We start from the raw sequence: 17,155 nt of genomic DNA, 5'->3' as shown, positions 1-17,155 counted from the left end.
AGCTCCACAAACTAGATTGGCCACCACAATCACACACAAATGCACACACGCACGCACGCACACACACACACACACACACACACACACACACACACACACACACACACACACACACACACACACACACACACACACATACAAAAACACACACACACACCAACGAAAAAATACTGAACTAAAATAAAAACCCAACCCACCCAAACGTCAACCCCCTCCCCCACAACTCCAAAATACAACACACAAACACTATACAACAAAATAAACCACCCACCCACCTACCCAGCCCACCCTAACTAACCACTTTCGGTCTATACATTTTACCCACAGCCCTTAAAAAAACCCGAAGAATGCAATAGCCCTCTGGGACACTCTTCCGCCAACAGTACTCATCTAAATGAGACTGAAGGTTGGAAGAGCGCCTCTTCCCCCTCCCAAGAACTGACTTAACCGCTCCCCACATCCCCTCAATTGTGTTAGTGCAAGCCCCAGTATCATAATTCTTAAACTCTAGACTGTGGTTCACTACTAAATGATTAAATCCCCTCTCACCCAACCCCCTATATGAAGAAAACGCATCTGAAACTACTGTGGACCCCGGCTCTACATACTCCTCAATTAACCCCACTAATTCAGGCTTCGACCTCCCCTCCACAACCCTAAAAACACATTCAGTACCCCCACCCCCCTGAACAACAGCCCCCCACACCCAAAGACCAGCCACAGACTTCCCCCTCCCATACTTCCTTTTACCAAACTGCGACTCATCCACCTCCACAAGCACCCCATGCCCACCCAACTTACCCCTGTACTTAATAAATTCGGAACACACCTCACGACAAAAGGAATACCAGTCTAAAACAGTCCTCTCACTCACACCAGTCTCAAACGCGCAAAAACTCTGCCCGCAACTATAACAAAAATAATACGTAATAAGCACAATCTCACGCATGGCCAATCTAGACTTCTCGAACCAGGTACCACGCCTTACAGAACGCCATACGCCATCTTTCCGGCAACACCACATGTATCCGTCCCTGGTCCGAGAGTCCGGAACTTTAACCAATTTCATAGGTTCACGGCACACACCGCACTTCACGACCTCGGCAATTAAGCCAAATAGCTGAAGAAATTTAATCAGCTCTAAAGCTGTCTCCCCCATCATCGCCCTCAACCGAACACTGTTAAGGCGGTCTTTCATATCCATTCCTGAACAAAAAACCACAACCAAATACACTCAATAACAAACTCACCCGACGTACAGCAATGAGCATTAAATTAACCATTAACTCACTAATAGAAATTCCGCTTCAAATCCAACACCTGAGCAACAGAAAACTGACCCCACCACACGAAACAAACGAAACAAACGAAAACCATGAACACACCACCAGAGAGCACGACAAACAAAAACAAGACATCTACAAACACGCCACAATCGCAAATCAAACTCCGCGCCGTAATGACGTCACACACCACAACACGCTTACGTCACGGGTCAAAGCCGACGGGTAAGATCGGACGCTTCTGTTGACCCCGATAAAGTGCTCAAAAAGTGACTGTAGCTTTAAATGCAATTTCTTGGCTAAGTTGCGCCTACATGTGGAGCAGGAGCACATGGTTGAGATGGTAAAAGAAATTAGTGAATTTCAAACGAAGGACGGTAAGTAAAGTGTACACTGCCTACTTAAATTAATATCGCCCATTATTATTACATACTTGCCTGACCCGTGGCCATTAGATCTTGTTTTTGTTGGTCAATAGAACATGTGCTTATTTGAAAGCGTGAAAAGACGCATTTCACATTAACTGTAAACTTACTGTCTGCTACATTAAGTATAAGTTAAATTGTTGCAAATTTAAATGATTAAAATCACACCAGTAATTCGTGAGGGTATCTTAACAGTGCACGTTTTTTTTTTTACTCCTGCTGTGTACTTTGCACTTATTGAATCTGAATGCAATTGTCTTTCATTGATGCTTTTGTTTTAGACTTTATGAAGTGGAGAAAAACAAAAAGTAGTTTTGTCTCTAGTTATGGCACTAAGCGTTTAAAGGATGGCACTGCAAAAACCACCTTTGTATGCCACAGAAATGGCACATTTTCTTCGAAGTCAGGTGGCAAAAGGTTGTGTAAGTCCCAGGGCACTTGCAAGATGGGAAACCATTGCGTTGCTGCCATAGAGCTTCACGAAGAAGAAAGTGGAATCTGTAGTGTCATTTACTACAGAACACATTTCGGCCACGACCAGAACATTGCTTTTCTGCATCTCAGTGGTTCTGATAGAGAAGCCATCGCTGGTGAGTATTACCTTGATTGTAGAATTTTGCTGGCCTTTCAGTGATCACCAAGTAAATATGGTGTGAAATTTCAGAATCCATTGCCAGGCTTGCTGTTAGTTATATGTAGTTGACTTTTATTATTTTTGCAGTGAAGGAGCATTGTTTTTTTTTTCTGCTGCGAAATTAATATTGTTATGGATATGTGATCTGGAGTAAAAGGTGTGAATATATCGATTGGCAGTTCATATGAATACAATTTGTGATGTTAGCTTGAAAGCAGTTGTAAAAGGCCAGATGTGATCCATATTGACCACAATATTGGTGACTGTAATGCCATGTACTTAGGTGTGTGTGAGAGCAGGTGTAATGCATTACAGTAATACAAGTGTGGAAATAAGTTCTGAAATACTTGTGTTGCCCTGTGTTATTGCTTGCATCATAGTAGTCTATTTAAGAATAGATCATTAATGTATCTAATAGACTAAAGGCAGTACATTTATTGTTTCTTGTCCAGCATGTTAAACATGGTGGATCAGGGCATTTGCAACTACAATAATGGATTTGAGACTAGACAAAAACACCATTACAATTCTGACATGTACTTGTAGACCTCGTAACCATTTGGAAATAGCCTTGGTAGCTGAAACTGGGAAATATCACATTGCAACAGGTGCTTTAATCAGGCCTGTTTATTCTCCCATCCCCAGTGTGTTAATAGCATCTTCAGTACTGTTGGAAGGGTACACTGAATATACTGTTAAGCCATTTGTTAAACTATCTAGTTTATAAGTACTTAGCAACTGTTATATTGCATGAATTTATTTTATTGGGGGTGGTTAACTACAGTGTCCTTTCTGAATAGTGTTTTCATGTACATACTCAGAATTGGCCTCTTTGTAGTTGGAGTAAATTTAAAATGTTGCAGGCAAAATTGCTGAGGGGGGGTCACTTTCCAGAGAATTCTGGATGATGTGCGGGACTCAGTTCATTCCAGCGGAGTGGAGAGGCTGCATCTCCTGACTCGACATGACCTTCATAACATTAAGAGACTTCGCCATTGGTGATGATCAACAGCATAACATTGATGAAGTCAGTGTTGGTATGTGGTTGGAGAAAATGAAAGACTGTGTTCTCCTCTATAAGAAAGAAGGCGAGGCCAGGGAAGATTTTGATAGGACTGACTCGGTGATAGTGTTAATGACTGACTACCAGAAGCAGTTATTACAGAGATTTGGACAAAATATTGTATGTGTAGACTCCACACATTGTACAAATGTTCACAAACTGTTGGTGACCACATTGTTAGTGGTAGACGATTTTGGTTCAGGTATGCCTGTAGCATTCTGTGTTTCAAATCGGGAGACTACTTCCATAATGACTCATTTCTTTAGTGCTGTGAAAGAGAGAGCTGGCATCATAAAAACGTCTGTATTCATGTCCGACGACACTAATACTTTCCGTAGTGCATGGTCACGAGTCATGAGACCTGCAGAAAATAATCTACTGTGTGCTTGGCACATAGACCGCAGCTGGCGGAATAATTTGAAGAAAGTACATGGCAATGAAGAAAAGAAAGCACTTGTGTACAAAGCTCTTCGTACATTGCTTGAAGAAGCGGACATAGACAATTTTAATGAGCTGCTGGAATCGTTCGTCGGGCAGCTTCAAGCAGATGAAGGTACAAGAGACTTTGGTGTATATTTCTCGTCAAATTACTTATTCCGGCCTCAGCAGTGGGCATACTGTCACCGTCGCAATCTGGGTATAAATACAAACATGTACCTTGAAGCAATGCATAGAGTTTTAAAATATTGTTATTTAGAGGGAAAAACAAACAATAGACTTGACAGACTACTTGTTGTGTTGATGAAATTGGTGCATGACAAACTGTGTGCTCGAATGGTTAAATTGTATAAGGGTGGCCATTCATATAGAATAAATCTTATTGAGGCTCGTCATAAAGCTTCATGTAGTATTAAGGAGAATGACATTACAGTCAATACTGATGGTACAAAGTTTCATGTGAAATCCCAAACACATTGTGGTGTAACACATACTGTGATTTTAAATAACATTGAATGTAAATTGGAGTGCAAGTTGAAGTGCTCCAAATGTAATATATGTTTACATGCTTTCAGTTGTTCTTGTGCGGACAGTTTAATTCATTCGAACATATGCAAGCACATTCATGCAGTGTCAATGACGTATGCATTACATTCAAGTGCCACATTTACACCAAGTGAAGCAACGGTGACAGAAGAGGCTTCTGCCATTTTGTGTTCACTGCAAACAAATACTGATGATCACGAGAACACATCTCTGGCCCAAGAACTAGTGTCCACATATCAAATTTTGATTAACCGTGTCGGTTCAGGTAAAGTGTCCACAGAAATCCTGAAGTCACTACAGAAGGATGCAGCTCATTCGCTGTCACTTTTTCAATCAGACTGCAGGGAAGCTTCACGACCCCCCAGCAACGAGAAGGTAAAAGTCCAACGAAGACATGGTAAATGTAACAAACAGCCAAAGGGCAGTTTGAAGAAACCAACTCTTGCTGAAAAAGAAAATATTGTTTCAGCACTGAGGCAGCCTGAAAGTGAAATATTAAATGTTCACGTAGATTCTGACCATAATTACTGTCGGTACTAAGTTTTAGATGTGTATGTGTTTCTGTACATTCCATGGTTTGTAGGCCTACTGGGGAAACTCGCCATGTAAAACAAAGAGTAACGCATTGTGCTTGGTACCCCTGTTGGTGATGTGGAAACCCAAGTGATATTAATAAAGAAAATAAAAACGTTTGCAGTGTTCTTTTTCAATTGATACCTTTATCCTTTTATTTGCACGTGCAATTAAAACATTTATTTGAAATACTACTTGATTACATTAAAATGAATTGCTGTGTAACTAGAGTAGAAAATTGACGTCTGCAGAGCTTGTGTGGCATGAATTTGAAGCCCCTTATCACATGATGTACTGAAGTCTGTTGTAACAATACATTGCATAAAAATTAAAAAGATATTTTTCACTTCTGAATCACATTTCAATTTGGTTCATTATGAAGAGTTCAACAGAATAAAATTCAGTGCACTTAAGCTAAGTATCTGATGCTCCCTTATATTTATTTAAAGGCTCTGAATGTAGCAACTTCCTGAAAATTTTTGTCTGTGCATTCCTACAGTAATTGACCAAGGAAATTGGTGGTAAATAATTTCAGTGTTCAGTCTGAGGAAACAAGGTGCAATTACTGAGCAGGGTGGTGCGGTTAGTATGATTTACAGAATACTGAGAATTGTAAAGTCAAGTGGGACACTTTTCTTTACTACAATTAATCATTTCCTTTTCAGTATCATTCCAAGCTGCTTTAGAATTATTTTTAGAGTTTGTAGTCTCATGTGCTTTACATGTAGCAATTATATTTTTAGATTTATATACCTTTGTCTTCAGTACCTTTTGAGATTCATCTTTCAGAATAGGAGTTTTTATGTAGATTGATAATGTGCAATGCTTGGTTGGCAGAATTTACCAATCAGTAGATAGCAAAGAGGAAAACTTTAAACTATTTTGGTGTCATTCGCCCAATTTTTATTGGTACAGAAGATGCTGTAACTGATTCTTTCTAGTCAGTACAGCAGTTGTTATAAGTTGGCCTTTAAGAGACTTTACATTAATGTAGAGAAAAATTTCATCATTACTGCATGAAGGTAATCCTATTTTCATGGATATTAATTGTGCGCTTTCTTTCACTGAATATTCTTTACAAGTTGTCAGTGGTTTTTTTTTTAATAGACAATAAATGTGTCTGAGCTGCAGTAACTGTACTTACAGTAAAGATGTTTCACCTGTTTTTTGTTCACACTTCACTGATGAGAACACCTCATTCCTGTTATTGCAGTTTTAGAACATTTTTCAGAGTGAAAGTGGAATTTGCTATGCTGGTCGCTTTCTTCCTTTTTTTAGCTACACATATTTCTCAACATATGTTTCAAATGTAAGAATTTTACTTCAAAATGGACACTACGTTGCTAGGATATTGAGAGCAATAGAAGTAATAATTGATTCTGAGACACCAGAGATTGTGTGAAAGTGGACTGGAAGAAAATGTAATCAAGATGTACAACGTTCGTCTATTTGTAAGGTATGTGACCATTCAGACTTTCCATGGAAATGCTTTAATTGCTAAAAACTTTATGGGTTTTGAGTCATCAGATAATTGTGGCAAATTTACAATAAAGACAAATTATGAAAGCTAATACATAATAATTATGAGGCAAAAGTAACATCAGGAATGAAAATACATACTGGGTACAAGTACCTACAACACGCTTAGGCAGGTTCATATGAGTTAGCAATACAAGAAAAACACACCGTCTCGTACGCAATTGCCGGTAGACAACATTTGGAACAGAAGGTATTATCTGGGAGCTTCATGTCGGACTGAAGACAGCAGACTTGAGGATTGTATTGTTTTTAACTTGCACCAGATGGCATTGATGTCAAAGATTGAGACAAACCAAGACATAGCTTTTATAATACACAAAACAATGTAAATATTCCAGCCACATTTTTGGATACAAGAGACTTGCAATGTTTCAGTGGACAGGGACATAAGGGAGGCAGAGTTGCTATATATTTAAACAGAAAGGTAAAGGATACCACTTTGTGGACAGACAGTAACATACAGAAATTGTCTTGAAGCAGTGGCTAATCAGAGAAAGGAAGAAGAGCTTAATACTAGGGCAGTACTGATCTCCAAGTTGTCAGGTAAGACATTTTCTCAAGTAACTGCATGTACTACTAGAAAAGGATACCAGAGAATTCCCTTAAATAATAGTAGTAGGTGATAGTATAAAAACACTGGAAGACAGTTCTCATTCAAGAGACTTATATGATCTAATCAGCCCAAATAGTCAAAGTTCTGCACATGTTCAAAATTGAAATCATCTGCTAGTAATCTATCCAAGTTATTATTTTCCTTCCTGCTGAAATTCATGTACTTACTCTTTGTTTCATTTACAGAAAGGCCTCTAGGTCCTGTCGCTTCTTTCATCTCACATATTGTCCTCTCTAGTGGTACCCTTCTTCTACTAATAATTGTTAGATCATTGGCATAAGCACATATCTGAGTCGACTTTGTGCCTATGTAACCAGATATCTGAAGCTTCCGCGTGGCTGCTTCAAGTCAGATTGAAAAGCATTGTAGAGAGTGCGTCCCCTTGTCTGACACCTTTACTAATGCTAAACCAATTGGTCAGTTCTCCATCCACTCGCACTGCAGCCTTGGAACCAGCCAATATTGCTTGAATGAGTGAGACATACTTCGATGGTATACTAAGTAGCAGCAAATCATTTAACATTTGTGCTCCATTTAGACTATCAAAGGCCTGCTTGAAGTCTACACAGAGGTTATGAAGCTCAATGTTATACTCATACGTATTTACCTAAACACAAATATCTGGTCTGTTGTTGATCTATTAGCCTGAAATCTGTACTGATACTCCCCCAAAATATCTTTTGAATATGGTACTAACCTGTTATAGATAATACTAGAGAAGATCTGATAGGTTACATTCAGCAAGGTAATTCCACGGTAATTTGAACAGCAGGTCTTGTCTCCCTTCTTATGTATTGGTTGGATTACACCTAAGGTCCATTCTTCGGGCATTCTTTTCTGATTCCATTTCAACTTAATAAGTTTGTGGATTCGCTTATGAAGACCAGTTCCCCCGTTTTTAACAGTTCTGCAATTATTTCATTGGTTCCTGGTGCTTTATAATTTTTTAAACAATGCACTACCTTCCGTACTTCCTCTAATGTTGGTTCCTCTATTTCTGGATCTACGGTATAATAGAGTGGCTGCCCATTCCTGGTAGGATTGACCTCCAAAATTCCCTTTTATTATTCTCTCCATCTATCCAAAACATCTTGTTTATCTGTCAGCTAATTTCCCTCTTTGTCCTTACAAGCTGTTATTTTTGGTCTATGTTCTCGAGTTCCTTTTTTGTAGTATTTTATGCTTTCATTCCCTTTGTACTGCTCTTCCATCTCTTCTCTCTTCATGGCTTCCCTTTTTCTCCTCCTGCATACCCTTGCTGCCTCTATTCTCTTTTCATTATATAATGCCTGATTTGATCTAGTATTCTGCTGAAAGCATTTCAGCCTTACTTCCTTTTTCTGTTCCACTGCCTGTCTACTGACATTGTTTGTCGTGGAAGCTATGGTTCGCATAGTTAAAAATGGACCGTTGGTTAAAAAGTGGTTCATTAAAACGAGAAAAGTCTACAGATGAAGAGGAAGATAATGCATCTGATGTTCAAGCAAGTAATTGAGTGACTCGAACCGAAGTTGTCAGTGTCCATTGAACCTAAATTGTCGGCGTCCCTTGAACCTAACCCTTCCAAGATCAGTGTTAAGCTTACTGGAAAAATTACAAAATATAACTCTGATTACTGGAAAATCGGTTTTACTTTCACTTGACCTCAGCCTAAACCTCAATGTGTAATTTGCTATGAAAGCCTTTCGAATGAATGTATGAAACCAGCAAATCTCTGGTGCCATCTTGAAACAAAGCATGCAGAGTACAAAAGTAAGTCATTAGATTTTTTCAAAAATAAATTAAGAGAGTTGAAAATATCTCGTAAAACAATTACCAAACACTGTGGTGCAAATATAAATGAAAATGCAACCCTTGCGTCTTACGAGGTGGCTCAGCTTGTTGCTAAATGTGGGAAAAACCACACAATTGCTGAGGAACTTATACTGCCATCAGCAATAATACTTTGCAAGAGAATGTTAGGTGATGCAGCTGTTAAGATAACAGGAACTGTCCCACTCTCAAATAATACTGTTCAAAGACAAATTACTGATATGGCAGTTAATGTGGAAGAAACATTGCTGGCTAGACTTTGTATGAGTGACATGTATGCTCTACATTTGTATGAAAGCACAGACATATTAAAAAAAAACATAATGTTGGTTTTCGCATGATTCTTATGGGAGGGCCAAGTTTTTGAAGATTTTCTTTTTTCATGCGAACTACTGCATACAACAGCAGGCAATATTTTTACTGCATTAAATAATTATCTCAATGAACATGATGACACCTGGAAAAAATGTGTAGGCTTGCCGACGGATGGGGCAAAGTCAATGGCTGGCAAAAAAACAGGACTTCTAGCTCATATCAAAGCAGTAGCCCCCGAGGTGAAATGGACTTACTGTTGTATCCATCGTGAAGGCTTAGTAGCCAAAAGATTGTCTGAACCTTTGCAAAAGATACTTAACGAAGTAGTTCAAATCATCAACTACATTAAAACTCGACATCTGCAATCCAAGGAAAAATGTAGACATGTTCAAAGTTGAGGATAAGATTAGTGCTATGGTCAAAAAGCGTCAGATCTGGACATCAAGGATAGAAAACGAGTCACTAACTAACTTTTCTACTTTAAAACAATTCTTGGAGTCATCAGAGGAGAGTTTGCCTGACCAGATCAAGATCAATGTAGCCGAGCATCTACGCAGCCTAGCCACCATTTTTAGAGAGTATTTCCCTGAACCTGACCCTGACGACAGATGGATTCAAAATCCCTTCACCTGTGAAGAAATAGACAAAATCCAAGGCCTCACTGAAGAAGAGCAAGATCAACTTGTGGATCTGTCAAGCTGTGTTATGATGATAAACATTTTCATTGGTGATAAAATTACAGACTTCTGGGCAACAGCACGCAAGGACTACAAGAAACTTGGAGATAAGGCAATGAAAAAGATCCTTCCATTTGCCACCACATATTGGTGTGAGCAAGCATTTTCTTCCATGTGGTTCATGAAAAACAAAATATAGGAATCGGCTCGATGTGCGGTCAGATTTCAGAGTGAAAGTTTCAAGTTTGGAACCTAATATTTCAGAAATAATGGACTCAGAGGTCAGATTGAACTCACCTCATTAAGAACTGAAAATTAAAACTAATTGTATACTGATGGAGTACTCTGTTGTAACTGTATTTTTTCAAATAAATAATACCTTGTATGAAATTAGTGTTTTCTTATTTTTCACACATGTCTACTCAATGCAATCTCAAGTGTAGTACACTTGAAAGACCAATACACTCAGTTTAAATATTTTCCTGTCATTTTCAGTTCATACTCAATTTTTTTAAGGACTTTGTTATGCTAAACACCCAGATTTGAAGGCAAAGATTTTGAGCAATAATCAAAAATTTAACAATAACGATGATGGCTAAATTGAAAAAGTTTTAAGCTCAATTTTTTTTTTCAATAATGAATATGTCAATGTTTTTTCTAAGTACCAAAAATAGAAAACTTATAAAAAGACTCTTAATTTGGCTTTCTAGGTACTCGATACTGTGATATGACAAGGTACCAATCATGTTCGATGAGGGGGTCCTTGAGAAAATTTTGTTGGGAAGCCCTGCTCTACACAATCAAAAGCTCTGCTCAGGTCACAAAACATAGCCGGAGCATAGTCCCAAGCCTCGAACACAACTAGGACAAATTTTACTTGTGAATTCATTGAGTCAGTTGTACATTTACCTTCCCTGAACCCAAACTGTTTATCATTGATTTTTCCAAATAAACACTAACTTTTTTATACATTATTGTTTAAAAATTTTAGAAAAAAAGGAGTTATGGATATGAGCCTATAGCTAGTGGGACAGTTCTTTTCAACTTTTTTATATACGGGCACAACTCTAGAAATTTTTAGTTTCTCATTGAACTTATTTTCATCTAGAGATTTATTTACACAATAAGTTAAAGGATAAATTACACAGTCAATAGTATCTTTAAACAAATTACATGACAAATCATAGTAATCAACACTAGCTGAAGGTTTGAAAGTTTTACATATTTTCAGGATCGTACTTGGACACAATCCTGTGAAAGTGCTTTGGAAGGGCTTTTCAAAGCAGTTGTCGCTGATACTAACTGCACTTTCGGGAGGTCGTTTATTAACTACTAATTTCTTCAAGATAACTAGCGTTCTATGGGTTGGAGCTTGGAATGTCAAATTGGCAGGTAGGTTAGAAAATTTAAAAAGGGAAATGGTCAGGTTAAAGCTAGATATAGTGGAATTAGTGAGGTTCCGTAGCAGCGGGAACAAGACTTCTGGTCAGGTGAACACAGCATTATAAATAGAAAATCAAACAGGGGTAATGCAGGAGTAGGTTTAATAATGAATAAAAAACAGGAGCACGGATAAGCTACTACGAATAGCACAGTGAACGCATTATTGTAGCCAAGGTAGACATGAAGCCCAGGCCTACCACAGTATTACAAGTTTATATGCCAACTAGCTCCACAGATGACGAAGATATTGAAGAAATGTATGTTGTTAAAAAAATTATTCACATAGTGAAGGGAGCTGAAAATTTTATAGTCATGGGGGACTGGAATTTGATAGTAGGAAAATAAAGAGAAAGAAAAGTAGTAGGTAAATATGGAATGGGGGTAAGGAATGACAGAGGAAGCTGCCCGGTAGAATTATGCATGGAGCATAGCTTAATCATAGCTAACAATTGGTTTAAGAATCATGAAAGAAGGTTGTATATGTGGGAGAGGCGTCAAGACACTGGAAGATTTCAGATATGTTATACAGTGGTAAGACAGAGATTTAGGAATCAGGTTTTACATTGTAAGACATTTACAGGGACAAATGTGGACTCTGACCACAACTTCTTGGTCATGAACTGTAGATTAAAACTGAAGAAACTGCAAAAAGATGGGAATTTAAGGAGGTGGGACCTGGATAAACTGAAACAACCTGAGATGGTAGAGTTTCCGAGAAAGCATTAGGGAACAATTGACAAGAATGGGTGAAAGAAATATGGTAGAAGAAGAATGGGTGGGTTTGAGAGACGAAATAGTGAAGGCAGCAGAGGATCAAGTAGGTAAAAAAACAAGGGCTAGTAGAAATCCTTGGGTAACAGAAAAGATACTGAATTTAATTGATGAAAGGAGAAAATATAAAAATGCGGTAAATGAAGCAGGAATACAAACGTCTCAAAAATGAGATTGATAGGAAGTGTAAAATGGCTACACATAGATGGCTACAGGACAAATGTAAGGATGTAGAGGCTTATATCACCAGGGATAAGACATACTGCCTACAGGAAAATTAGAGAGACCTTTGGATAAAAGAGAACGACCTGTATGATTATCAAGTGCTCAGATAGAAAACCAGAGCTAAGCAAAGAAGGGAAAGCAGGAAGGTGGAAGGGGCATATAGAGGGTCTATACTAGGGTGATGTACTTGTGGGCAATATTATGGAAATGGAAGAGGATATAGATGAAAATGAAAGTGAGATATGATACTGCGTGAAGAATTTGACACAGCAGTGAAAGGCCCCAGAAGTAGACAACATTCCATTAGGACTACTGGTAGCCTAGGAAGAGCCAGCCAGGACAAAACTCTACCATCTGGTGAGCAAGATGTATGAGACAGACGAAATACCCTCAGATTTCAGGAAGAATATAGTAATTCCAATCCCAAAGAAAGCAGGTGTTGACACGTGTGACAATTACTGAACTAACAGTTTAATAAGTCATGGCTGTAAAATACTCACACGAAATATTTACAGATGAATGGAAAAACTGGAAGAACCCAACCTTGGGGGAGATCAGTTTGGATTCCGTAGAAATGAAGGAACACATGAGGCAATACTGAGCCTACGACTTATCTTAGAAGTTAGTTCTAGCATTGGTAGACTTAGAGAAAGCATTTGACAATGTTGACTGGAATACTCTCTTTCAAATTCTGAAGGTGGCAGGGGTAAAATACAGGGAGCAAAAGGCTATTTACAATTTGTACAGAAACCAGATGGTAGTTATAAGAGTCGAGGGACATGAAAGGGAAGCAGTGGTTGGGAATGGAGTGAGACAGGGTTGTAGCCTCTCCCCAATATTACTAAATCTGTATATTGAGCAAGCAGTGAAGGAAACAAAAGGAAAATTCGGAGTAGGTATTAAAATCAATGGAGAAGAAATAAAAACTTTGACATATGCCGATGACATTATAATTCTATCAGAGACAGCAAAGGACTTGGAAGAGCAGTTGAACGGAATGGACAGTGTCTTGAAAGGAGGATATAAGATGAACATCAACATAAGCAAAATGAGGATCATGGAATGTAGTCGAATTAAGTTGGGTGATGCTGAGGGAATTAGATTAGGAAATGAGACACTTAAAGTAGTAAAGGAGTTTTGCTATTTGGGGAGCAAAATAACTGATGATAGTCGAAGTAGAGAGGATATAAAATGTAGACTGACAATGGCAAGGAAATCGTTTCTGAAGAAGAGGAATTTGTTAACATCAAGTATAGAGTTAAGTGTCAGGAAGTCTTTCCTGAAAGTATTTGTATGGAGTGCAGTCATGTATGGATGTGAAACATGGACGATAAATAGTTTAGACAAGATGAGAATACAAAGTTTCAAAAAGTGGTGCTACAGAAGAATGCTGAAGATTAGTTGCATAGATCATGTAACTAATCAGGAGGTACTGAATAGAATTGGGGGAAAGAGGAATTTGTAGCACAACTTGACTGGAAGAATGGATTGGTTTGTAGAACATGTTCTGAGGCATCAAGGGATCACCAATTTCGTGTTGGAGGACAGCGTGGAGGGTAAAAATCATAGAGAGAGACCAAGGCATGAATACACTGAGCAGATTCAGAAGGATGTAGGTTGCTGTAGTTACTTGGAGATGAAGAAGCTTGCACAGGATAGAGTATCAGGAAGAGCTGCATCAAACCAGTCTCTGGACTGAAGACCACAACAACAATTTCTTCAATGGATTGGATACAAAATTTCTTACATTTGTCTGGGGTTATGGCAATATCATCTTTTTGGTTAGGGTAGACAATAGAGTTAATTTCATTTCCGACTCCTTTGCATTTTTTTCTGTTATTATTTTATTTATTTATTTATTTATTTTTTTTACTTTTCAATGTTTAGTATATCATATAGTTTCTTTGCTTCATTGATTGCCTGCTTATACTTACACTTAGCTCTACCATACAATTCTTTATACACTTCTGATTTACCAGTTTAGTACAGTCCAGAATATGGCATAACAGTAACATGGTTATAGAAAATCCATGGATAAACATTGAGAAACTTTCTATTCATCTCTAAGCTATTGCAAAAATATTGCATGCTGTAAGAAAAGCAAAAATATAATGAGAAAGAAATGGATCACACCAGTCATTCCATGGGGAGGAGGGGACCTGAAACATCCATTGAGAGGCACAAAAAATATTAAAAATCAAACCAGTAATGAAGACTGCACGAACAGAGAGAGAGAGAGAGAGAGAGAGAGAGAGAGAGAGATTACCACTAAAAGAAATAAAGACAATGTTCTTCAAGAAATCAATTACCCACTTAATATGGCAAAGACTGTCTGGGCTTTGATTAGCACAGACAGAAAAGAAATACGTGCCAACAATAATGAAAACATAATACCTAAAAAAAAAAGAAGGAAATGAATTTTTGGACCCACATTTCATCGATTCCATTTTCTATGAACACAATTGTAACTGTGGTAGACAATCTCATATGACAAAATCCCACAAAACAAAAAGAATAATATATTTCTTTAAGCATTGTAAATGTAACAGAGTGTTTATTTCTGTTTCTCACAAGTGATCTGTAAATATAAAAAATAATCTGCAAAATGAAAATAAAGAAAAAAATGCTATAGGGCCCGATGGCATATGTACAAGAGCAGTTAATTATTGTTCAGAGTTTCCAGTGGAGCCACTGACGTTTCTCATAAACAAGTGTAGGGAAGAATCCCAGAGCCTCAAAGCCAACACAGTATTGGGTCAACTGCTTTTCATTCTCTATATAAACGATATGAGTACACTAAAGGGTCCAAATGTCATTATATATGCTGATGACATGGGTCAATGGAGGTGGCCAGTCCCACCCGTCAGCTTTGGCCCATGACGTAAAGGTGTTGTGGTGTGTGATGTATTATGGTGCAGAGTTTAGTTTATGAGTGTGTTTTGTTTGTAGATGCTGTCTTGTTGCGGTTGGTGGTGTGTGTATGGTCCACATGTCATGTGGTGTACACTGGGTTCATTTGGGACTCGGTGCTAGAAGTGTGCTTTTATCAGTCGTGACTTCTATAGAAGAACGAAAATTGATTTCAGTGAGTTAAGAATTAAGTTTCTGTTGTGTTTATGATTATTTGTGGCTTCTATTGTTAGGTATGGATATGACTTCTAGGTTTAATAGTGTGCGTCTGCGGCCTAAAATGGGGGACGACATATTGTCCTTTATTAAGATTCTGCAACTTTTTGGGCTTGTGGTGGAGATAGTGAAATGTGGCGTATGCGAGCTGAATATGTGATTATCCAGAGTTCTGGCTTCTCGGACCAGGGACTGTTGTTGGGTTTTTGTTTTTGGGGGGAGGGTGAAGGTTGGGTGAGGGGCGTTGGTAGGTTGGGAGTTGATTTTGCTTGTGGCTGTGGTTTTTTTGTCATTGTTTTGGGTCTATTGTTCACGTGTTATGATGTTTGGTGGAGTTTTTATATGTTCTTTGGTTGGTGTTATTTACTGCATGTGTTGGTAGTTGATGTTTTGGTATTGGCACTTGTGGTTGATTTATGTATCTTAGGGGAAGAACTCAATTCCAATTTTTTTGGTATCGTCAGTTGTATTTGAGCCATATAGGTCATGGGAAGTGTCTGATTCCAATTTGTCATCGTAGCTATGTGGGTTTTGGTACCGTGAGCTGCTGTTGACTTATATAGGTCAAGGGAAGTGTCCGATTCCAATGTGTCGTCATAGCTGTTTTGGTATCGTAAGCTGCTGTTGACCTATATAGGTCAAGGAAAGTGTGTGATTCCCGTTGTTTCATGTGTTGGTTTTGTGGTATTAATAGTTGCGGTGTGATTATAATTTTTGGAGTAGTTGGTTTTTATTTTGTGGTATCGACAATTGCAAAAACAGACATAATGTCTCATGGGATAACAGCAATCAGTGATAAAAAAAGTCATTAATAAAAAAAAAAAAAAAAAAAATAATTGCAATCAAGATGGATTTTAAGTAACATCGACAATTGCAGTTGAGCTATGTAGGTGAAGGGAAGCAACCGAAGCCTGTCGATATTGTGAGTGTACCGGAATTTGTGATTTTGTGGTGTTTTTATGTAGTCGTTTTGTGTGGTTTGGGATCGTGGTGTGTGCCTGTATGTGTTTATATTTAGTTTGTCCCCACCCATAAACCCCCAATTTCCCGCACTGGTCTCGTTAGTTTCATTATATTTTTGGAGATAGAGGTGTTTGTTGGTTTTATATCTATTTTTGTGTTTATGTAATGACGTTATAGGCGCTATATTGGAGATATTGAGAATGGCTGTTTCCACCATATTAGTGAGAGTCAAAGCAGACGAGTGGAATCGGACGCTTCTGTAATCCAGATAATACATATTTTGTAGCTAGTGATAGCACTTACAATGACATGGAGAAAAAACTTACTCTGAACATAGAAAATGCAAACCAGTATTTCAGTAGTAAGTTTGTTCATAATTGGTACACACACAATGTACATGCAGTCCCAATTCAGCAGAAATATCCACACTGAAAATATCAGCCTGAAATATGGAAACACAGACATACAACAGACAAGTATTTATATTTAAGTATTTGGGTGTGGTGATAAAACTGGGAAAATTATGTTGATAATGTGTATCCAAAAATATGTACGATTCTTATCAGTCCTGTAACGTAAAACTCTGTTTTTCTTGCTTGTTTCAAGCTGTCATACCTGGCATCATGCAAGATGATCTAAGGAGATGTAAACGTAAACGTTATTCTTGTTGGTTTATCAAATATCGTATTTGTTTGTGTTACATGTGCCT

General features: G+C 38.1%; 1 protein-coding gene across 1 annotated transcript; it reads left to right on the top strand.

The window, feature by feature from the left end:
• Positions 1–3,306: 3,306 nt before the first annotated feature.
• LOC124775758 lies at positions 3,307–4,929 on the top strand. Its single transcript, XM_047250587.1, has one exon. The coding sequence runs from the start codon at positions 3,307–3,309 to the stop codon at positions 4,927–4,929; it is 1,623 nt and encodes a 540-aa protein (XP_047106543.1).
• Positions 4,930–17,155: the final 12,226 nt, after the last annotated feature.

The sequence above is a fragment of the Schistocerca piceifrons genome, chromosome 2, assembly GCF_021461385.2.
Source record: "Schistocerca piceifrons isolate TAMUIC-IGC-003096 chromosome 2, iqSchPice1.1, whole genome shotgun sequence".
NCBI classification, from domain to species: Eukaryota; Metazoa; Arthropoda; class Insecta; order Orthoptera; family Acrididae; genus Schistocerca; species Schistocerca piceifrons.
The sequence above is the reverse complement of the archived record's forward strand: the minus strand, read 5'-3'. Positions and strand labels throughout refer to the sequence as shown.

Excerpts from the sequence above, each read along its gene's own strand:
- LOC124775758 (XM_047250587.1), top strand. The coding sequence starts at position 3,307 with ATGACCTTCATAACATTAAGAGACTTCGCCATTGGTGATGATCAACAG.